Genomic DNA, 23,086 nt, shown 5'->3' with positions numbered 1-23,086 from the left:
TGAGGTTTAAATTCTCTGCAGCTGGAATTTGCACCTTCCATCCAGTGAACCATGGAGGCCCACAAGAGCTGCAAGAAGAGCTTTGATGCTGGAAGCTCAGGGAAAATCTGAACCTGATTTCTTAACTCCCATTCCACTTGCAGCACAGAAATCTGTTTAAAATCAAAGGCTTTGCCACCTGTGGTTTCCAAAAGTCACAAAATTGTTTCTTCCATTGAGCTGAAAAAAAAAAACCAAAAACCGACCAAAACCCAAAAATTTAAAAATCATCTTTTGCCAGTCAGTGGTGCTGCAGTGTCCCCAGATCTCCTCAACAGACATGGAAAGGTAGCTAAGTAACAGCTACCTCTGCCCATTCCCACGCACTGCACTGGTTGAACTTGATTTTTTTTTTTTTTTGTCATTTAAAAAAATTCCCTTTTGGAAAATGTGGTTTCAGCTGAGTTCTCTTTTTCTGTGGGAAGATGTTGGTTTCAGCTGTGATTCCAAAAATGCAATTTCGAAACAGCGATTGAAACCAAACCCTTCCCTTTCCCTGCCTCACCATGCCTGGGGCAAGGTGGATGTATTCCACTTGGATATTTGTGACCCTGGGGTTGGGGCAGGGCATTGCCTGCTCTCAGAAATTTTGTGTTTTGGCTTTTCTTTGGGCATGAGTTGGGAAAGAAGGTTTGGAGCTGCTCAAGCCAGCGCTGGGGTCACAGCATTGGCACAGCCTTAAAATCATCTGACTTCCTACCACAGGGAAAAGTGTTCCAGCCAAGGCCAGCTGCTTTCCAGCACTGTGTCAGCCTGGGCTGTCCTTCCAGCAGCAATGCACAGAGGACACCAGGAATCCCACAAACAAACCCCAACCAGGAGGAGAGCGGCTCGGTTCCAGGATGGGAGCTGAGGGTGGGTTTGGGGTTCTCCTCCCTGGGCTGCAATTAAGCTGCTTTCATCCCTTCCCTGAGATGTTCTCCCAACTCGCCATCAGCCTGGGGCTGTGTTGCAAATAACTGGACAGGCAGAACATCCCAGCATCCTGCTGAAGCCTACAGGAGCTCCCTGTGCCCAAATAAAAGCCAAGTGTCCACCACTTGCCCATCCAAAGCAGCTGGAGGAGCTGCTTGTCAAAGCCAGGGGCCACTTTTAACTTTTTTAACACTTTTGACAGTGCTGCCACCTGGAATGGAGGTTTGTGACCAGACAGAGAGGAGGGCTGGGGAGAACAAGGGCTTGGGCAGAGCTGGCAGCAAACCCCAGGGATTAATGTCTACACATCCCTTAGCCCCAGGGGGAAACCCGAGGTCTGGGTGAATCTACAGGACATCCATCCTTCAGACACACGAAAGAAAACCCCCTGCAAACAGTCAAGTTTTCAATCGCTTTAATGTGATCACTGCAATTTGACCACAGTTTCAGAAAGGAAAAAGAAAAAAAAGTCACACAAATTCTCTGTGCTTAGGATTTGAGTCAATCTGTGCAGCTCTTGTTGACTGACGTTATTCAAGTTAAGACCTTCTGACCATCAGTGACGCTCTCGGCTGAAAGGCAGGACCAGGAGTGTTGGACAGAGTGGTGCAAACCAGGAATGCTTCTTCTGGGCTTGGAGCTGTGCCACCTGATCTACTCCAAAGGAAAGAGCTGCATGTGCACCTGATCTGCTCCAGAGGAAAGAGCTGTACGTGCACACACACACGTGGAGCATGCAAATGCACCAGAACCAGCTACAGCCCCACAGGGACAGCACGGGTGGCAATGCAGAGCTGGGGCCGTGCTTCAGAAAGAGGAAGGGGGGAACCCACACAAATATCCAAAACTGAGCAGATTCATTTTCCAACATTCCAGAAAAAAATAGGAAAACTGAAATTACATTGTGTTGACAAACCCTGATGTTTTTTCTTTTTTTTCTTTTTTTTGGGTAACAAAGCAAAAGGTGAAGGCAAATTTTCCAAAGTATTGTAAAATTTATTGTATAAGTATTGCAGCTTTTAGAATGACATATAATTGCCACTATTGGTTACTGGTACACAAGAAGCGTTTACAACAGATTTTTGTAAATTGGCATCAGAGTACATATTCATACTAAAACAGCAAAATATAGATAAGTACTGCATTGCATGTGCTGTCAATAGTTTACATAAGTTTAAATTGAACAGAACTCAGGATACAGGACTGCCTATAACAAACTCCAAAGCCAACACAATGCAACTGGAAGTTTAAGAAAATATTAATACAATGAAATGTGTCTATAAGGCAGGCAAATTAGGACTTTAATGTTGTCCTTCATGAGCTTCTATAGTACAGCAAAAATTTGAAGCGCAGTTTCTGGAAAACTTCTTTCTGTTTTGTTTTTATTTGTAGCTTTGTGTTGTACACAGAAAATCTCTGAGCAGTTCAGAGACAGAAGAGATTAAAATTCATTCTGTTCTGGCCTAGCACAGTTAATGCTACACATCTGATTCTTTTACCAATCCTTAGGAAAAACATTGGGCTTTGATTTCTTTATTTTTTTAATATAGCAGTTAGTGCAATTTTATAATTCAATACACATACAAAAGGGTGATTCTCCAGAAAGCAATTGGATTTCCTTAGACCCCACTTAAGACAGAATGAATTTTTGTAACACTTATGGAAACAACACACTGGATTAGTAAAGCTGAGTCTTCAAACCGGTGTAACCAAGGGTTGTGAAGGGAACACGTGTTTGACCAGTGTCAGCCCCAAATGAAACCCATCCTTCCTCCCCACCAGAATCAACCAAGCCACGTTCCCATTCCAGGCCAGTGAGGTTTGGGGGCACTTTTGGGATGCTGTTTGCCGTACTTAAGCTAAGAAACTCTGTAAGATCAACAACCCCTTTTAAAGCTAACGCGACTTAAAACTCCGAGCAAAAAGGCAGGCTAGGACATGAGGTTGCTAAGCCTTAGCAATGCTTTGATTCTTCTGTATTTCTTTAAAAATAAATCACTTTTAAGGGGCCTGAATCTCTGTGCTGGCAGCTGCAGGACACTCTAGCACCGCTCTCCACTGAGCTGCACCAAGGCCAGAGGAACATCAGCAAGGGTGTGCAAAGCAAATTCCCTGCCTTGGTGGCAATTCGGGATGTGGGAATGGGGAAGAAATGGACCCCGAGGCAAAAAGTAACATTAAATAGTAGTAATAATAATAATAACAACAATAACAACAACAATAATAATAATAAAAAAAAGAACAGACCATTATTTCTAAACACCCATTCAGAACTTGGAGTCGATCTGGGCCCCAGATCTGGTATCTGCACTTGAAATACACAGTTCTCAGGACTGCAAAGAGAGGGATGGACAGAAGAAAGACAAAAGATATCAGCTGAGCTCTGCTGAGGAGCTGCACCCACTGCCTGGGACCTGGGGCTCTCCCCACTGGAGCTGCAGCAGACCAGGGAAAGGTGGCAGCTTGGGGTTTGTGCATGGATGGGCTGAAAGGCATCATTTGCAACAGAAATTTGGTGTTGATGAGCCACCCCATTTCACACTCATTAAGCTCCCCAAACTAGTGAAAGAGGTAAATGAAACTGGACCCAGAAACTCAACAAACTGATCACTCAACTGCAGAGCTTGGGGTGACACTAGACAAATAAAAGCTCACACTGGGAGAGGATTGGGGAGGGAGGGAAAAAAATAGGAGGAAAAGAGGATTGGTTGAAATTTTGAGGACTTTCAAGCATGAGAGCTGGGTTCAATTGCACTGCATCTTCAGACCCTCTCCCACTACCCCTCTGTGCCTATCCAGCCCCTGCCCACTTCCCTGACTTTTCCACGGGGTTTGGTGGCCAGGTGACAGCCTGTGACAAGACAATCTCATTTCTTAACAACCTCTGGTCCCCACACCACCTCTTTACTCACTGCTCAGTTTTAAACATGTGATGCATATTCCACCCAAAATCTGCTGAGGTAACCGTATTTTTTTAATAGCAAACAAAACTAGTTCAGATCACTGAACAACACCCCCCTCCCTCCCCAAAAAAACAAAACAAAAAAACAAACACACCCAACCCCAACAACACTATTCACACATTTTGGCTCAAGAGGGCAGTAGATATTATATTTCGCTTTCTCTTTTGGTTGGTATCTCATTTACAATATCCACCACAGATTCCTACCTCCCCGGGTAGGATAATGTGCATAAAACGTGTTCAAGTTCCCTAAGAACAGTCGGAGCAGAGCAGCGGCCAAGGGAGCAGCAGGTGTGGCCAGGCACAGGGAGCTGCTCCGGGAAAAAGGGACTGGAAAAGTGAATGCAAGGTCCAAAGGAGCAAGAGACCAGACGCTGGTTACTTGTACTGCTAACGATGATTTTGTGTCCCCCTCTCTAATAAGGGAGGGTTACTGTTTGTTTAATAAGGCACTAAATAGACATGTTACATAAAGGAAAGATACATTTTAAAAACTCGTACAAATTCACCAGTTTTGTACCTTTCATGACACACTAGATTTATTCCTTTCTTTTTTGTGGCTTTTTTTTTCTTTTTTTTTTCTTTTTTTTTTTTTTAGGTCATCAAAATTTAGGTTACGTGACTGTAAAACTATGAAGATTTCAAGAGCTGTGGAAAAGCAGTTTGAAGTATTGAGAAGGTACAGGACTATTTCTAGGCAGAAATTAAAAAAAAGCAAAAAAAGCAAAAAATAATGATCAAACTTCAAGTTCAGCTATTCATCATCTTCTTTAAAATATATATAAATATTGTTCAAATGGTCAGAACTTCAAAACCGTTCTCATGGTTATGTTTTTTTTCTTTTTCAAGTAATAAAAAAGTTGCTTAAAAACAATAGTTATTGCCTTTATATCTTTCATTTATGTCACTCTACTAGATAGCATCCTGCAGGAAATCAAATCACACCCCCTTGTAAAATCCTCGCTCTCTGTGGCTCCCTACCGACCCTTCCTCTGCTCGGAGAGACGAGACCCACAACGGGATTTTTCCCTTTTGCCTTCTCCCCCTCGCTCTCTCAGGTTTCCCACTCACTCACTCACTCAGTCACCTACGAATTCACCACGAGGGTGAGGCCCCTACCAGACACCGAGGTGACAGAAAATGTAAACAAGAGCAGAGCAAGACAAAGCGCTTCCGAAACCAAGAGAAATGAACCGCGCCAACACCCGGCGGTGGGAGGGCAGCGGGACCTGGGGGGGAGGACGTCCCAGAAGAGGTAAGGGGGGGTTGCTTCTAAAGCCTTAAGCATTATTTATTTTTGTAGCCTTTAATTAATACAACACAGGAGCAGATTCATTTCCATCTCCTGTACCTGGTGCCTCTTAAGCTGGATAACAAACGTCAAAAATAGCGACAACCAGGGACGGCGGCACCGCGGGACACGGCTGCGCCCGTTTATCCCAAATTGAGGTTTGGGAGGTTGAAACAAAATGAAAATGATGTTCACCACCACCACCAAACTTTCCACCTCGTTCTTTCAACGAGACATTTAAACCCAGCTGAAGGGCAGCCAGTGGGTGCGTTACCAGTTCCTCATCGACTTCCACAACCACCGCTTTGGCTCCAACAGGGCCCTTCAGTTGAACATGGAAAGAAATAAACCAAAAAACACTTTTGTTCCTTCAGACACAGAAGTTTATTCTCAACCCCCACCACCCTCCCCTCCAAAAAGTTAGAGGTTGTCCAAAAAAAAAAAAAAAAAAAAAAGAAAAAAAAAAAAAGAAAAAAAAATCAAGTAATTTTTGCCTGCTTCAGTCATTCCTGACTGCGGAAGCAGGGAGTTTTCATTTTACCTTGTTACTCCAATAATCCTACCGGATGACAGACAGACACACACCAACTCCTCTTGCTTTGTAGGGAATGTATAAAAGCCGTGGCTGTCGGCGGCCACGCGCAGGGACTCTGGAAATTAAGGATTTGCATAAGCTGCAGTCTCGCTCACCGCTCCTCCCAGGGCTGGCATCTCCACTCCAGCGATCCTCCTCCCCTTCCATCTACTTTGTTCTTCACTTCCACATAGATCCCTTAACAGGTTCATGGTAGACATGATAGAGGCTTTGACCAACACAAGCACTGACATATTTATATTAAAAAATAGTGCAAAATTTCAACATTTATATAAATAACTCTAAACCCCTGCTTTTGATTTTTTTTTGTTTTTTGTTTTTTTACAATGTAATACATGCTTTTTGAGTTGGCACTCAAAAAATTGCCATTTTTCTTCTAGTTCAGAAAACAACTTTTTTTTTTTGAATAGGCCTCTTCTAATACAAAAATACTCCTGCTCCTTACACATACACTTTCTCTTATTTTTAATATATATTTATATATTTATATTGCAGATCTTTAAACAAAATGGTTTTTGTGCAAATATTTTGTTTTTAAAGATAAGTGAAATAATCAAACAAAAAAAAAAAGCATTCACACACAGCCCAACTAGAAACAAACAAAAAAAAAAAAGACTACAGTTGAAATTTTTTTTCCTTTTTAAACGTCTAGACACAGCTCAATAAAGAAATGTTTTTGCAAGCTTGGTAGGCTTGTGCATTCAGACCAGACATAACAAGTAAATATTTATACACGGAGAGATGGGGAAGGGCTTCTTTTTTTTTTTCTTTACTCATCTTCTTCCTCAACTCTCTCTCTCTCTCCTTTTTCTTTTAATGAGAAGTGCAGAGTGTTTCATTTACTTTCTTGCCTTTTTTTTTCCATTTTTCCTTTTTTTTTTCTTTTTTTTTTTTAAAAGGGGTGCCCTTTCTGTTTCTCTTTCTCTTTGTTCCACGCCGTCGTCGTCGTCGTCGTCGTTGTGCTCTCAAGGCCATTGATCTGTGAGGGATGGAGTCTGCTGCCCTCCAGGATGGGGGGCATCCCGTTGTTGTTCTGCTGGTGCTGGTAGAAGGTGGAGCCGGGGTAGTGGCCGATCACCTCGCTGTAGGTCGGCGGCGGCCCCTCCATCCTGCCGCTGCTGCCGTAGCAGGTGGCACTGATGCCAGAGTTACTGCTGGGGGGGCACGGCCCCCCGAACACGGAGTTATCTATCAAGTCACTGTCAAAGATGGTTCTGTTTGGGGGGGCCCGCACGGACTCCCTGTTGAGCTCCATCTGCTGCTCGGGGTCGCGCAGCTGCAGCGTGCAGGGTCCCTGGTAGGGCGGGGGCTCCTCGCCGTCCGACAGCGAGATGGTGGGCGGCAGGTCGATCTCGTGCTGCAGGTACGGGTACGTGGGCTGGAACCGGTTGAAGCGGTCCCTCTGCAGGAAGGAGGGCACTGCCAGGCGCTCGCTGGGCCGCGGGGTGTAGATCTGCTGCTGGAAGGGAGAGGAGAGGAGAGGAAAGGGGGTGAGAGGTGGGAGGTGCTGGGGCACAGCGGGACCGGCGGAAACACCCGCGGCGCCCTCACCTCGGTTATGCCGGTCCCCGACACGGTGCTTTCCGAAGGCCACAGGCTTCCCTCCTGCGTGGGAAAGGAGAAGAGAGGCCAGGGTGAGTGATGCCAGGGGTGTAAGCTCCTGCTGCAAACAGCTTGTGCCAGGTGTCACCTAGAGAAGACACTGCCACCAACGTGTTCCTGCCCCGCCCGCACCAACTCCAACCAGCATCTCCAGCTACAATCATGTGTGCTGGCCATCGTGTGGGTACCTGCTCCAGTGTCACCTCATGGCCACTGAAAACACCCTTCCAACCAAAACTTCCCTCCCCTCGCACTTCTATCTCCATTTAATGGATCGTTTGCAGAATGAATGATGAGAACAGCACTACCAAACAACCCTCTCCCATTTGCAGACTTCCCCCCTCCCACCTCCACACCCCCAGCACGGTTCTTTCCCTGGTTCAAACATGCCAGAGGAGTATTTTTCAATTTGTGATCCATGAGCCGTGGGTGATTCACAAGACATCAAAAAATGCTCCATGAAATAATGACAAGATTTAAAAAAAAAAAAAGAAAAAACCAACAAAAACCAAACCAAAAAAAACCCCTCACACCCACATTCTGATGCTCACAACTACGGACATCATGGGAAAATAAAGATAATAAGTGAATAACCAAATGTTAAGACTAATTTTGACTTGGCAAAAAAAAAAAAAAAAAAAAAAAGAAGAAAAAAACTGTAGCAACAGGATGGTTTCAGAGTATTTTTTCCCCAAAGAGTAAGTGGTCCTTGGCTTAAGCAGACTGAGGGAATGAAGTGTAGAGGGTTTCCTACACTGCAAGTATCACCCTGATCCTGAGATCCAAACCTCAGTGCCAACAACCCCAGGCAGGGTGAAGCCACAATTTCCCCCAAACCCCGAGACTAGTTTACAATTCATGATCAAAACAAACAAACAAACAAGGGTTCCTCCCATCTGCTGGTGATACTCTGAGCACGCACAGTTCACCCCAGACTTTTTTGCCTTAGGAACTGCAATATTTAAATATTGCTAATATTCACATATAGCAACATCCCTCTGGCAGGCAGAGCTAGAGGAAAACAGCCAGAAGGCTTGTAATTATAACTTGGAACTTCCCAGTTGCTTGCAGGTAAATCTCCAGTTCTGGCACTAGTAAGCCAGGCACAGGCAGAAGTATTTAGCACCAGTGGAAAAAAAAAGAATGCCAAGGGGAAAAGAAACCCCTTTTTTCCCTTTAAGTGTTGCCCTGAGAGGCTGGTCTGAGGAAACCACACACCTTCCTCCTATGAGAACTCCTATTTCTCTACCTGCCCCAAACACAGCACCAGCACCACATTAAAATCTCCAGAGAAATCACCCATTATATCCCCCACCCTCCTGTTTTCTCATTTTTCCCCAGTGCTGGAATGTATTTTCTCCTTTGGCACGGGACGTGGCATCAGGTACAGAGAAAATCCATCAGGTTCTGGGTTTTGAAGCTGAGCTCTGCACACAAACCTCAAGGTAGGGCTGGTGCCAGTGCAAGGAAAACAGCGATTTTGGAAATGAGACAGCCCAGAGCCTTCCCCCTTCTCCACGGGGTTTTCAGGAGCACCTCCTTGGAGCAGAGGTGAAGTGCCACAATGCCAGCAGCTCCCTGGCCACAGCTGAGGAATGTGCTGGCTGAGCTGCAGCCCCACGGCCCTTCCTGAGCAAGACAGCCCTGTTTCATTCCAGACCTCGGGACTCCAACATGCAATTGTTTACACAGGCATCGACTGTTTAGTCTGGTCCATTTTACATGGATTTCTTGCCTGCAGGGAGAGTCTGCAGTCGAACTCCCCCAGCAGCCAAAAGATCCAAGTGGAACCGCGTGTGCCACAGGACAAATCCTCACCTCCAACTCTGTGCTCTGACACCAAAGGGCCCAGGGAGGATTTCCAGAGCCACCACAGGCGCTGCCAGCCTGTCACCTCATCCCAAAGGACACCAAAGCAGTGGGCAGGAGCGGGAAGCACTCCCAAAATTGTGTTTACTTTGCCGTGCCCCCGTGGCAGACTTCCTGAGCAGCGAGTACCCCGCTGCCTTCTGCTAGATGTTTTATATTTAACTTGGCAGTGGGCAGTGCCATGGCAATATCCCATCTGCTCCCCCCTTTCCCGGGAGTGATGTCAGCCAGCTCCCACGAGGGTGGCTGGTGAGATTCCTGGTGCTTCCCAGCCCTGCCAGGCTCAGCTGGGACATCCCGCTGTGGCAGGTGATGGGCAGGGCTGCTCCACCCCAAACGTGCCCTACCCCTAAGTGCCCACGCACCCAGAGCCTCAGCAAGATCCTGCCCATGTGCTTGGAATCAAAGCTCTGGCTCACACACCCTTCATCTGTTAGTGCAGATGAGGTCCAGGAATGATGCCCTGGGCAACACGTGGCTGCAAGAGCAGCAGAAACAGCATTAAAATGGGATGTGCAGAGAGAGGAGGAGCAGACAGGAGACCCATTTTCTGTAGGAGCTGGGTCTCTGCAGCCATTATTAACCACCTCTCCCAGGACTCCTGTGCCCACAGCTGATTGACCACAGGCACCCAGTGCTCCCCAAAGCCAACCCCTGCCTCACACACGACCATGAACCCATCCAGGGAGCAGCTCAGCTCCCCTAAAAACTCCACAGCAAGATTAAAAGTGCTGGAAATCAGCAGTCAGAGGAGGACAAAGCCCCAGGGACAGGAGACATCCCTGCTTTGAGCCTTTACTTTGGCCCTGGGATGGCTCCACAGCCCCAGTGAGCCAAGCAAAACTGCAGGAGCAACATCACTGCAGATCCTCAGCCTCTCCTCACCCACCTCTGATTTTCAGAATATTTAGGACTTGAATCCATCTCAACAATGAACACCCTAGAAAGCCACAGGTTTCTGAAATAAAAGGTGAAATCCTGCTGTCTGGTAAGCAACACAGCTGTAAAAGCCTCTGCAAGTATTGCAGGACTTGCTGCAGAACCTAAAATTACTTTAAAATGTCTTTTTAGACATCAATCTTCAACTTTTTTTAGAACTACTTCTTTTAGTGATGTCAGAGAATTGTCTCTGTAAGGCTGCATGGTGCAGATTAAGTCTCTGAGCCTTCAGGAAGACTCATTTTCTATTTTGGGGGACACAAAGGTACTGTTTCTTGGGGGAGAGGGATACCACTGTTACAAAGGTGCAGAGAAAGTGCCATTCTAAAAGGAAAAAAAGTTATCAGTAGCATTTCTTAGATATTCTTAGTTCTGGAAAATAAAAGGTACTTGTCATGAGGAGACGAGAGTTTAAGTTCAGCAAGAAAGGTGATGGAGAAACGCATGAAGCAATGCAAAAACTGCTTGCCAGTGAGAGCCGCATTAAAAAACCCTTTAGGGAAATTAATTTCTCCTTCAGCTGTAATTTTTGAGCTGCAGCAACAAAAAAGGACAACTCCAGCAGACCCAGCAGCATCCTGACCATGGGATGAACTGCTTTAATATTTCAGCAGATGAAAAGCGCGAATGCAGCTCCAGTGCCCGTCTGCGGTCACGACGCCAAAATGAAGTTTGGGATTTAAAAAGTTCAGTGCAAGTTTAATGGATTGCATAAACCAGCACCCAGCCCAGCGTGGCCTCTGCCTGCCAGGCTCTAGCCCCCCTTCAGACTGTTTTCCACTGACATGAAAGGTGCTGCCTTTAAGGTGTTTATCATGCTGGATCCCCCTGTAACGAGCTTCCCGCTCGTTAGCCCACGAGGGGCTTCTCTGTCCCATCAGGAGGGTGCTGGGACCACAGGGAATCTCTACTGCCACTCCATCAGTGCTGCATGCACAGCATGGACAGGGCAGGAGATGGGGGACAACCATAAAGATGGGAAAAATTAAAAAAAAACCCAAAATTATATATTTCTATTTCTCTCCTTAGCTCCAAAAAACGTTTTGAAGACTCCCCATCCTCACTGGGGTCAAGCAGAGGCATAGAGGTCAAACACTGCTGGAAAGCCATTTAATCACTGATGTGCCTGAAGGCTGAATAAGTAACAGAGCTGAGCCAAAAAATGGCTGAAAATTTTGGCTTGGTAAAATTTAAAATAGAAAAAAACAATAAAGGGGAAAAAGGAATTGTTTTTTAAAGAGTCAATTTTTCATTCAATCTGAAATTTTTGGTCAATCTCCATGTGATTTTTTCTTTTCTTTCTATGTTAGCCTTCTGATCTCTTTTTAAAGAAAATAAAACGCAGTCCACTTAAGAAAACAGAAATTACTGTATTAAAATAAAGAGGGCTTGAGCTGAACTTTGAAAACGTAAAACGACACATTTGGCATTGTGCAGGTAAAACATTCTGGACATGATAGTACAGTGAAAGAATCTGAAAATGGGAAAGCAATGTTTCTGCTATTTTTAATAACTCATGTGCTCAGATGCCCACACCCTGCTGCTGCTGGAAGTGGGTGCACGGGACTGTAAGAGGAACATAAGATTTCCGGGTGGAGCTGGGATATGTGTGGGGAGCTGGGCTCTGAGCCCCAAAGCAGGGAGGTGCCTGAGCCATCTCCACCCTCTCACCAGCTGGTTTAACGTGGGATCAGGCATCCCGTGGGATCAGGCATTCCCAGCACTCCCATCCCACTGCAGCAAGGACAGACCCTGAGCTGGGATCACAGCCCAGTGCTCACAGCCCACAGAACAAGGGGTTAATTGGGCTGGGGTTGGCACAGCTCTCCTTCCCACGGGGCATCCCCCTCACAAAGCAGCCAAGAAGGGACCTCTGTCTGCTGTGTGTGGTGTGTGACAAAAACAGTGGCTAAGAGGGGCAGCCTGCAAGTGCACTGAAGGCTGGCTTAGTGAAAGATCTTAGATATCCCTCTCAAAACAAAAAAAAAAAATTAGAGGAAAGAAAATGGAAAAAATAGAAGAAAAAACCCCCAAGCAATCTCTGTATTTGATCTTTTTTCCTGCAGCAAGTAGGGATTTGATTCAGGGGAGCACAGCCCCACACAGAGCAGCACACAGCACCAGCAGTGTGTCCAGCCTGCCCTGGCAGCCTGCAGAGGAGGGGGCATGCAGCAGTGACCTTGAGGGAGCCCTGTTTAAAGAGCTCTGAGACCCTTCAGGGGGAATGCTAAAAAAGAGAAGTATCTGTACAAGACATCCCTGCACTGAAGACAAAGCCACAGAGGCAGCAGTGAACAGTACATGCTCCCCTCCAAGAAAATGTGATGCCTTTTCTCTATACATCCTTCTAAGTCTCTCTGAGCCACTACATTTGAGGAAACTCCATGAACCAACATCTGCCTTGAGGCTGGTGAGGCTTCCCCTCAAATCCCTGTCAGAGGTACAATTCACACGTTTCTCCTCAGGCTTTTATGAAGCTGGGAGCCTGGGTTACACAGAGGCTCTTGCACATCCCCTTGGAGAGATCCTGCTTGTGTGGCTGACAAGTGATTTCTGCCCCTTCCACTGCAGTAATGGCAGCAGCACTGGTGAAAACTGGAGCAAGTTACTCAGGATTTCCTGCTCTCTGCAAGGCAGGCAGGAAGTTTTTACACAGACACTTGATACTAACTGGAGCCAAAGGACTGGATAGTTTGGGCTGCTAAATGAAGGCATATGAACCCCAACCAGCTGGGGATGGAGGTTTCAGGAGCAGGACAAGACAAGAACAGCCTTGTGCAGTCACTTTACTAATGTAAAATCCAAATTGCAAAGCTCAGGGCAAAGGCAGAGGCTATGTCTGTCCATACACACAGCACCCCAAAGAGCCAGAGGCACCCCTAAAATGCTCCCCCTACCCCCAATAACAGAGACAGATGATGCCAAGGCCAAACACGTCCTGGCACGTGTGGCTGGAAGAGCAGGGTGTGACTTACTGAGGAGAGGTTCTCGTCTCGCCGCCTGCCCTGGCTGTGCCGGCTGATGAAGGATCGCGCAGAGAGTTTGTAGTGGTTCAGCAGACACGTGATCACCACCACCATCACCATCATCACCACCACGATTATGATTATCTGTACAAACTCCAGCTCCGCTGCAAAAGAGACAGACAGATTTTGAGCCATGAGGAACAGCAGCAGGTAATGAGCACAAGAACAACTGAAGTGGCTGAGACAACACTGACAGCACTGCACCCTTCCTGTCACAGCTCTGACACGTGGGCTCTGTGTGCCCTGAGCCCACAAAAACCTCATTCATTCACTTTTTCAGTGTCACACAAGAGTCTCCAGGAGGGATCTTTGCAGACAATCTATACTACAGAATGTTTCCCAGCTACGGCACAGAGTGGACTTCCCAAAGACCTCCTGGGTGTCCCCAGCACTGGGCACAAAACCAGGAGCATCCCAGGGCCTCGCGTGCCTCTCTTGGGGCTGCAGAGCCATCAACCAACAAAATTCATCCTATGAAACAGTTCAGCTAAATTTCTGCGGTTCTCTTCCCATCACCACTACTCCTCCCTCCGGGGAGGACAGGACTGAGCCCTCCTTGGCACGTCCCCTCTGTCCCAAGGGTCAGACAGTGGCGGCCCAGGGGACAGCACAGCACAGCAGGCAGTGGCAGCCCCTGTTTCCAAGGCTGCCCACCCACCACAGGAAGCAGGCGGGGAGAGCTCCTGCTTTTGGGTGAGACGCCAGATGGGTGCCATGCGTCTGCCACGGGGCCACATCCCGCAGCTCCAGACAGCCCCCGGCTCAGGGCTCGGCCAGCTGACAGTGGCAGCTTGAGTGGCTTGAACTGGCAGAAAGGAAAACTGCCAAAACCCTTCCAAACAAACAAGAACAAGCAAACAACAGACTATCCGGTTAACTCTGCAGACACTTGGCAGGAGGCAGCGAGAATTTGCTCCTAAAATTTCCTAAGGAAATAATTCCTCACACCTCTCTGAGGCTTAGGAAAATTGAGTACTGGAGGCAAACATTGTGCTGGGTCATTATTTCCATGAATTTGGTGCCTAGGGAGTACATGCCATTCCCAACTGCTCAGTCACTCCCCCCACTCCCATTCTCTCCAGCAGTGCCCAGGACTGGGCAGCAGCAGCTCCAGTGCCCAGCATAAAGGAGGGGCCAGACAGCAAAATTCAATCATTCTGGGGATTTACAGCTTGTTTGCTTCTCAGCAGCGACAGCTATAAAATCCAGTTTGGGAAAGCCATGCCCTAAGCTATCATGGATGCTGCCATCTATATTTAATCTATACAGACACACACATATATTATCTGCAGACACACAGCAAGGCCCATCAGACCTCAAAGGGCACCACTCATACCAGCTGGGGTGGCTTCTGCTGAGTCAGGCAAATTTATTAGGTTTTTTGTTGTTGGTGTTTTTTTTTTTTTAATGGAAAGTTTTCTCCTGACAGGTGGCATTTGAGTGCCAGTAAAAGCAAATAAATGTCAAGAAAACAGTCCAGGTGGTGAGCGCTGCCAGTTACCTTGGAGCTCTTTCTGCTAAACAGCAGCTATTTCTGCCACTGCCCAAAATGCTCCACCAGCTCTGCCCACTGCCTGCAGAAAGTAGAATTATGCCTTGAAAGCAGGAGCCTTATCTGGCACTTCAAGCTGGATGGATGAGGGATTCTGAGCCCAGATCCTTCCAGCACCCCTAAAACACAGCTGCCTCTCCTCTGGAAGGTTGCACACGGGGTGGGAAGAGATGGAGTAAAAGCCAAACATTGTACAGGAGTTTTGCCTTAAAAATGCTTTTTAGCTAGAATAAAAGATAAGCTCTGGGTCTTTCACAGCAACCCCAAGAAGTTGCCCAGTGCCACTGTGAGAGGAACAGCATGGAAGAAAACCATATTCCCATAAATCTGATCCAGCACAGCTCATCTGTGGGACCCAAAAGCTGCCCTGGGTGTCCTGTGCTGGAGGAACTGTCTGGAACAGGAGCTCGTTGCTTCTGAGCAGAACCCAGACTGACCACAGGCACAAAACACCAAATCCTAAAGGGCTGGGAAAGGGGACAATGCAAAACCATTGGAAAAAAGGCACAATGACTCTTCCCATATCACCCCCAGTATGCAGGGGTGTCCCTACACATCCCAAAGACGTGTCCTGGTGCCAGCTGTAACTGAGCACTGACAGCATCCCCCCAGGCTCCAGCAGGGTGAAACCCCAGCACAGGGCACCCCACAGCTCCCCTGCTCACCCATGAAGAGCCAGATCCCAGAGCCCTTGTGCCTGCCCTCCCTGGGGGCAGCAGAGCAGCCACCCAGCCTGCAGAGCCCATCTCTTGCACAAATCGTTATGGAAAAGAAAAAAACTAAGCAAAAAAACCCCAAATGTTTTTAAGAAGATGAGTCACTTCAGCCTCAAAATGCAGCATGTGCTTTGGCCATGGTAAGAAAACACAAGTATAAATGAAGCTGGTGATGGAAAACTTCCTTTTCTGTTAAAAGAGGTTATATTTCTAAAGAAAAACAAGGCCAAAGTAGTAATAAAGGAAAGTTCCTTTCCCTGGACAAGAGATGCCTTAAATGAACCAAACCTTGTTAAATTGGTCCTGGTGCTTCAGTGACACAGGTGAAGTTTTGGCCCAGGAAACTCCTTCCCAGGAAGGAACACACAAGATGTGTCACAAATGACCTAAACCAGGCTCCCTGCACACACAGACACAGGACCAGCAGAGCCTGAAGAGGAAAGGATGGGAATTCCATCAGCATCTGGGACAACACACCAGTGTCTCATCCATCCTCAGTGCTCTGGGACTGCTGTAACTGGGGATTACACTGGGAGGTGCCACAGGAAGGCACAGGATGATTACCAGAACAAAGGGGATTCTGCTTTCCAGCAGGGATGCTCTCCTGCCCCATCCCCACCCCAAGCCCAGGCTCTGAGGAGCAGCCCAGCCTTACCATGCCCAGGAGCAAACCCATCCTGCTTTAATCCCAAGAACACTCAGGTTGCCCAATCTGGCCTTTGGAAAAAATAAAATAAAAGTCAAACCAAACCAACCCCCCCCCCCCCCCCCCCCCCCCACACACTCAATTTGTGCTTTTCATGTTTCAAGAGACTCATATCCACTCGAGGCACCAAAGTTTCTGCCAGCTCTCCCTCTGTTTTAACTTGTCTTCATGGGCTTCTTTTCTGCAGAAGGGAAAACAAACCCAACACACTGGAAAGCTGGATATGCTCAGTAAGATTTTTATCCAAGCAGCTCAGTCAAACTAATGAAGAAAGATCATTAAAAACCCAAAGTTTGAGTTAATATGCTATTATACAAGTGCAATTCAGCTGCTATGCTAATAAAAAGCCTTTGGGGAATGAAAAACAAGCCAAACTGCAAAGCACATAATTTATAATTCTACTGGTATTCTTAAAAACACACACACAACAAAACAAGAAAAAAAATACTCAACACATTTTGTATTTGGCTTCCTAATCATTGTCACTTTTCAATTAGAAGAGCCCTCATTCCATTTCTCTCTGTAATTTTCCCCAAGGGAAGTGTTATAAATGCACTAGGCTTTACAAGATGGGCATATTCCGCCTCCAAATGCAAAGCAAGGTCACACTAATTTAATTTTGCATAATTTTTATTCCAGAATACGTTTCAAACTAACAGGTTCAGACATCACATTGAAGTGACACAACCTGCTTTTCCGTGTTCTCTGTCTAGACGCGGCAGCTCCGCGAGCCGGGCACCGTGCGTGCAGCGTTCTGCAACTCAGCATTTCCCCCCAGATCTCAGCACCCCAAAACAGGGCATTCGTGACCAAGGAGAAGCACTTGTCACATCCCATTCCTCACCCTCACTGCTCGTTTGCCACTTCAAACCACGCATGGCCTTGGACAAGGGCTTTGCAGGGGGTTATGGAGATGCATGAATGAGGGATGGGGACTCTGCTGCTTCCAAAGCTTGTGCACTCCACTCCTCTGTTTTTATAAGCAGCTCGTGCCCTTGCTGCCCACCCTGCTGCCCAGTCACCAAGACCATGAAGCTCTGGAGTGTCTCAAATTTATGGATTTATGTGTGGGACCACACTCACAGCTCCACAGGAGATGCTGCAGGAAGGTGCATTTGGGAGCTTCCTTGAGTCCTTATAAACAGAATACTGGCACCCATAGGTTCAAATTAATTAATATATTTACAAGGACAGAGAGTGATTTGAGTCAATGGTGATGCTGGGAGCACCCTCACAGCCGTAGGGGAGGCGAGGCTGGGTTACACTTTAAATGCATTGCCTTGCCTTTTACAGCTACATTTCAGTTCATAAAATGCTTCCTATAAACTTTATTAATGCTCTTCCTTCCACACAGAATATCTCCGCAGAAGACAAACTCTCCAAACCACCACAAGTACAAAGGAGAAAAAAAAAACCCAAACCAAAACCTGTATTTTGCTGCAATTGTTCCAGACACTCCAGCTGTCATTTACAGGGGGACAGAACAGCTTAGAGGCAAGGTCCCAGCCAAGATGACCTGTGCTTTCAGCCAGGTATAACACACATCTGCAGGTCAAACCAGTCATCCCTGAGCTTCAATTACAATTTCTGTATGTACTGGAATTGTGTATCGTGTGAGAAGTGACAAGAAAAAATGAAATTACTCAGGAGATAACAGCTAAGATGAAGAAATGTAGCTGCACTAGCCATAACACCTAAGGAAAAAAGTCAAAAAAAACCTCACTCTTAACACACTCACACACAGTTAAACATTCTTAACACACTCACTTTCTTACACACTCTCTTACAAACTCTCACACATTCTTACACACACACACATACTCTTGTTAAAGAGTGCTCTCCCTTTCAGAGGCTGCGGACAGCAAAGAAGAGATGAAAGAACAAAGAACTTCAGATGGCAGATTACTCACCCTCACTCATCTGCTAGGTCATCTCAGAAACAATCAGAGCAGGCAAAGTCATTACTGCACTATTTTTGTGTTAGCATCTGCTACATTTGTCTTCTAATACCCCCATAAAACCAGACACCAAGGGCCCATCAGATTGTCAACAACTGTGTTTGTTTACAAGGGAGCAGGGGAAGATACAGAATAGGATCTCAATATTGATAGTGCTGCTGCTGGCACTGACTGGCAGCACCTCGAAGCTGCAGCAACACCCAAGGAACCAGGACCAGGCCTGTGACAACAGGCAGGACAGCTGGGAAGAGATCATGTTGGGCCTGCTTCACGCATCATCAGTACAGTTAACAGCTAATCTTCATTTCTGGATTCAGCACAGTCAATTCTGATGCAGCAAGCAGAAATGATACCCTCCAAGCCAGTGATGACAGGCTGAGATGGGGCAGGAGGGCAGGGAGCAAGTAAGACTCAGAAAAGGAGCCAGTTGAAATAAAAACTGCTGGAAAAAAGGGGATAGAGCCTCAAGAAGTCCTGTTCATAGTGCCAAACCTTGGGACATAACTGTGTTTAATATAGTTCTTTTTGTCAGATGTCACCCCAGGTAATCAAGCATCACATCCTCTGAGTCACTGGCAAATGATGGCCTCATCCCCCCACTCCCAGTTTTGTTTGTTTTAAAGGAAACAGCCTTATTTCATGCTTAATAGTCACAGAAATATCAGACTGCTTGGGCCTCAGAACATTTTTTAGTGCTTTAAAATCAAGGTGATTGTCCTGGCTGTGCCACTGGGCCTGTTTTCAGAAGGTGACCTTCCTGAGCTCACCTGGCTCGGTGGCAGCTGCAGGGAGTGGGACACACATCCAAGGGCCAGAGAGGCAGGATCAGCATGGCAGAACTCAGCTTTCACAGGGAAATGGCAAATGTGAGAGCTGGGGTCAGCAGCTCTGTCAGCCAGGACACTTCGGGCTCTGAGCAGAGACCTGTCAGCCAGACACTTGTTTAGAGAAACTCCTGAAGACATGAAACAGCTCCCTCAGAGCAGTGAGAACTAACAAGGTTCTTTGGGACACACTGACTCTCTGAAATCTTGCATATGCCAACCCCTTCTCTCTTCTCTGTGCCTACTTCTCTCACCCTCCCCTTTTCCAGGATTTTTAGACGAGGTATTTCACACACAGTCAGGCTGATCCCAGCCCACTGAGATGACTGGAAGGAGTACATGGCTTTTGAAGTTACTCCCAAGGGTGAGAACAGCTGAACTGCATTAAAAGAATAAAGTCATTTTGATTTTGCACTTAAAAGACAGGTAAATTTGCTTGCTCACTAGAAAATGTTGAGCAGGGCTCATGGCCCCCACCAAGCTGAGAACATCCAAAACACCTCCTGCTTCCCAAGAGGAAGCACAATAGCATCAGGCCTGGATGATGTTTGGGCAGGGGGGAGGGCAGAACATCACCCACCCCTTTGAACAAGAGCACCAAGAGAGAGGGACACAAGAACAAGATTTTACCATCTGCAGTCATAAATAGCCTGAACCAGAAAAAAAAAAAAAAATCTACCAAATAATGAGTGAAAAAACACAGCACACAATATCCGGATCAAACCCCACCAGCTGACCCTGAAAGACCAAACAGGTTTTGTTTGTCAGGGCTATTTCGAACAGCCAGTAAAAATAAACACATTAATAAATAAGTATTTTCGTATACCCTGGAAACACTCCTGATCAATATGTGGCTTGCTACTGTAGAGGTTTTTTTTTTCCTTCCACCCAGCAGAAACTCATGACAAAGGAAAGCACATCTCATTTATGAACTTAGCTATAAATACTTTTGCTAACTGCCATTTAGGAATTTCATTTCCTGCTTGAGCAAGTCCTGTTGAAAGAGGCAATTACCAAATTTGTTTCTAGTTATAGAAATAGATGTTTGTCACTGCCCACATCTGTTTCGACAGACAAATTGCCAGACGCGGACGCTCCAAGGAGAGCAAGTGCTCCATGCAGGGAGGGCTTTGCCCCCTCTCCAGAAAGCAAATGGCAATTACAGGGATTGGGTTTCTGATTCCAGCTTCCTCCCAGCCCTGTCTCCCACTGCAACGGAGCTGCCTCACGCTGACAGGGCACCTGCAGCCTCCCTCAGCTGCATCCACTGCGCCGCATCACCAGCGGTGCCGGAGCGGCTCCCTCCTCCTGCTGCCGCGGGGACACCCGGGAATATGGGATGCATTTGTCACCCAGCCCAGCACAACGAGGCATCTTAAATGCTGGAGGTCACGAGGACGCAGCAGGCTGCACTTGCTGTGCACACAGAGCAGGGCAGGGAGATGGCACAGGCTGTCCCGCTCGGTGTGGGACACCCCAGCGCACAGGGGATGGCACGGGGGTGTGCAGATGGGGGTTTGTGGATGTCATCAGCATCAACCACAGCCTCTCCCAGCTGAACAAATGCTGGATACACCATGTTTCACCAGGTGTCTCTCCACCCTGGCTGTCCCCTAGAAAGTTTCCATTTCCACTTATTCTTGGGGAAACCTTCCACTGGTCAATTCCCAGTGTGCTCAGCCATGACCTTGTCAGAGCTCAAAGCAGCTCCAGATGCCCCGGTGCCAGCACCCAGCCCCTGTCAGAGTGCCCAGCAAGTCTTGTAGGACCAGTGCTCATGCAGGGGCACCTCGAGTGAGATGGAGAGAGCAGCAGTGCCTGTCCCACCCTGTCACAAGCACAACACCCATCAACTCACACCCAGCACCCTGCTCAGGGACATGACTGAGGTGCAGAAAAGCCACAAAACACCCCAAATTGTAGCTGAGTAATCTGTGCTCCTCCAGCATTTCCACTCCATAGAAGCATGGCTCCCTCACACCACCTCATTTATCAACCAGCACATCCCCAAGGAGCCCCCTGACATTTGGGAACGGTGCTGGGCCCCTGCCGCGCCCCTGTCCTGAGGCTGCAGCTCCCCCAGGGGCTCCAGGACACGCAGCCTCGGGCAGCAGTGCCACAGGGGCTGCCCTGGCTCGCAGACGGGTGTTGAAACCCGGATTGAGCAAGCTGGCCAAAGCCACACAGGTCATGACAGGGCTGGAACTGCGACCGGATTTCCTCAGCACGGTCCAGAGCCAAAAAACGGGAAGCACTCTCTGCTCTGCCTTTTCCCAAGCACCCAGTTATCATCTGTGCCACTCTGCACTCCTGCTCACCAGAGGAGTGACCTTTCACAAGGCAAGTTACTCCCAGGGAACAAGGACAATCTTAAGTTACAGGCAAAATTATGCATTGCAGGGAAAAAATATGCAAAATGCATGCAAATGCCCAGACAAGGCACACTGTGTCTGGTCACAGCAGGATTCAAGTTCAGTTCTTGAACTGGTCTGAACTGGTCGCTACCACCAGATGGGAGAGAATGCATGTGCACACTCTCACAGAGATGTGAAAAAAAATTGTATATATATATATATATATATACATACATATATATACACACACACACACCAGAGTGAATGGGGGAGGTGAGTACAACCGCCCCAAATCTGACAAAATTAAAGGTAATAAATTTACTTCCACCTCAGCTGCAGCAACAGCCTGAGAAAGGTTTTAACTCCCACAGCAGATCTGCTGGGAAGTCTGTTTCGTTGAGGGGTTCTGCATGTGCAGGATTTAGGGCGCACACAAAGAGAAGGCCAGGCACAGATGGGGTTTGGGGCCAAGAACAGAGCTGGGGTCACCTGCCCTTCCTGAACATCCTCATCCTGGAGTTCCCTGCAATCCCCAAGAAACCCCATCTCCATCCCCATCCTAGGGTGCTCTGCATCCCCGAGCATTTCCATCCCCATCCCGGGGATCCCTGCCCTTCCCGAGCATTTCCATCCCCATCCCGGGATGCTCTGCCCCTTCCCCCGAGCATCCCCATCCCGGCCCATCTGCGTCCCTCCTGCCGCCCCATTGTCCCGCTCCCCCATCCCATCCCCAGATACACGGGGCAGGGGGGCTGCGGGGAGCCGACCCCCGGGTCAGCCCCCACAAAAGGCTCGGGGGGAGGCGGTGGAGCCCCGGCTGGCCCATCCCGGCCGCTGTGGGGCCGGCCCTGCCCCGCCACCTGCCCGCCGGGATGCGGGATGCGGGCGGCAGCTGCCCCGCACCGGGCGCAGGGCGCTCGGCAGGGCGGGAGAGGGCACAGCCCCGACGGGAGGATTATCCATGGACACAGCCTGTCCCCTTTTCACTGCATTTAACAATAAAGCAGTAGCTATAGCAACGGGGTTAATTAATGCATCGATTTGCATAACTAAAACTCCGCACCCATTGAAAGCCCGCCGATGCGTTCGCTCCTACGGGGACCCGCACCCACGGCGGGGACAGGACTGCGGGGACACCCCCGGAGCAGCGACACCCGAGAGCCATCCCCTCCTCACACCTCCATCCCCACGAAGCGTTTGCACACCAGCATGGGGAAAAGAGCAGGAAAACGGGGGCTGAAGTGTCCTTCAAAAAAATAAAAGTGAGGGAAAAAGTGATTTTCAGGGATGGAGGGAGTAAAGCGCATTCCGAGGCAGAGGGGGTAAGGAGATAGGGAATGTAAAGGTTTCAGACTATCGTATAACCAGAGGGGGAAATGTCTTCTCACCACAAACATGCATCTGCATGATGTCTAGACAGTCATAAAAAGGGCAATTAAAGTACTGCAGGCTGCAGTAAGCCAATGTCTCCTCTCCCAGTCTAAACAGTTGAAACATACTGCACGAACTTGGAAAAAAAAAAATATAGGATAGAGAGAGAAAAAAAACGAGTTTGTAAGGAAAAATGTTTTGAAATTCAGCTTTAAATAAGCCAGTAAATTAATTCAACCTTGTCACATCTCTGCCTTATAACATATCAAATATTCCGCCTGCGTCCTGTCTAGACTGCGATAACAAAGGGCATTTAAAGCCCTGCAAGATGCGCTGACAGAGTAGCCATTTAAAGACGCAGTATTGC

General features: G+C 47.7%; 1 protein-coding gene across 3 annotated transcripts in view; it reads right to left on the bottom strand.

The window, feature by feature from the left end:
- Nucleotides 1-1,929: 1,929 nt before the first annotated feature.
- Nucleotides 1,930-23,086, bottom strand: part of PMEPA1 (prostate transmembrane protein, androgen induced 1) — a 43,441-nt gene continuing 22,284 nt past the window's right edge. For 2 of the 3 annotated variants that reach the window (XM_059862467.1, XM_059862469.1), the window contains 3 exons: nucleotides 13,188-13,342; nucleotides 7,354-7,407; nucleotides 1,930-7,261 (listed from right to left, as the gene is read on the bottom strand). In XM_059862467.1, the coding sequence (XP_059718450.1) occupies nucleotides 6,695-7,261; nucleotides 7,354-7,407; nucleotides 13,188-13,342 (776 nt within the window). In that variant the 3' untranslated portion in view covers nucleotides 1,930-6,694. The remainder of the gene's footprint in view (nucleotides 7,262-7,353; nucleotides 7,408-13,187; nucleotides 13,343-23,086) is intronic. The other variant, XM_059862468.1, reaches the window with a different exon arrangement.

This window comes from Haemorhous mexicanus, chromosome 18 (assembly GCF_027477595.1).
Source record: "Haemorhous mexicanus isolate bHaeMex1 chromosome 18, bHaeMex1.pri, whole genome shotgun sequence".
NCBI classification, from domain to species: Eukaryota; Metazoa; Chordata; class Aves; order Passeriformes; family Fringillidae; genus Haemorhous; species Haemorhous mexicanus.
This window is presented reverse-complemented; position numbering and strand designations above follow the sequence as displayed.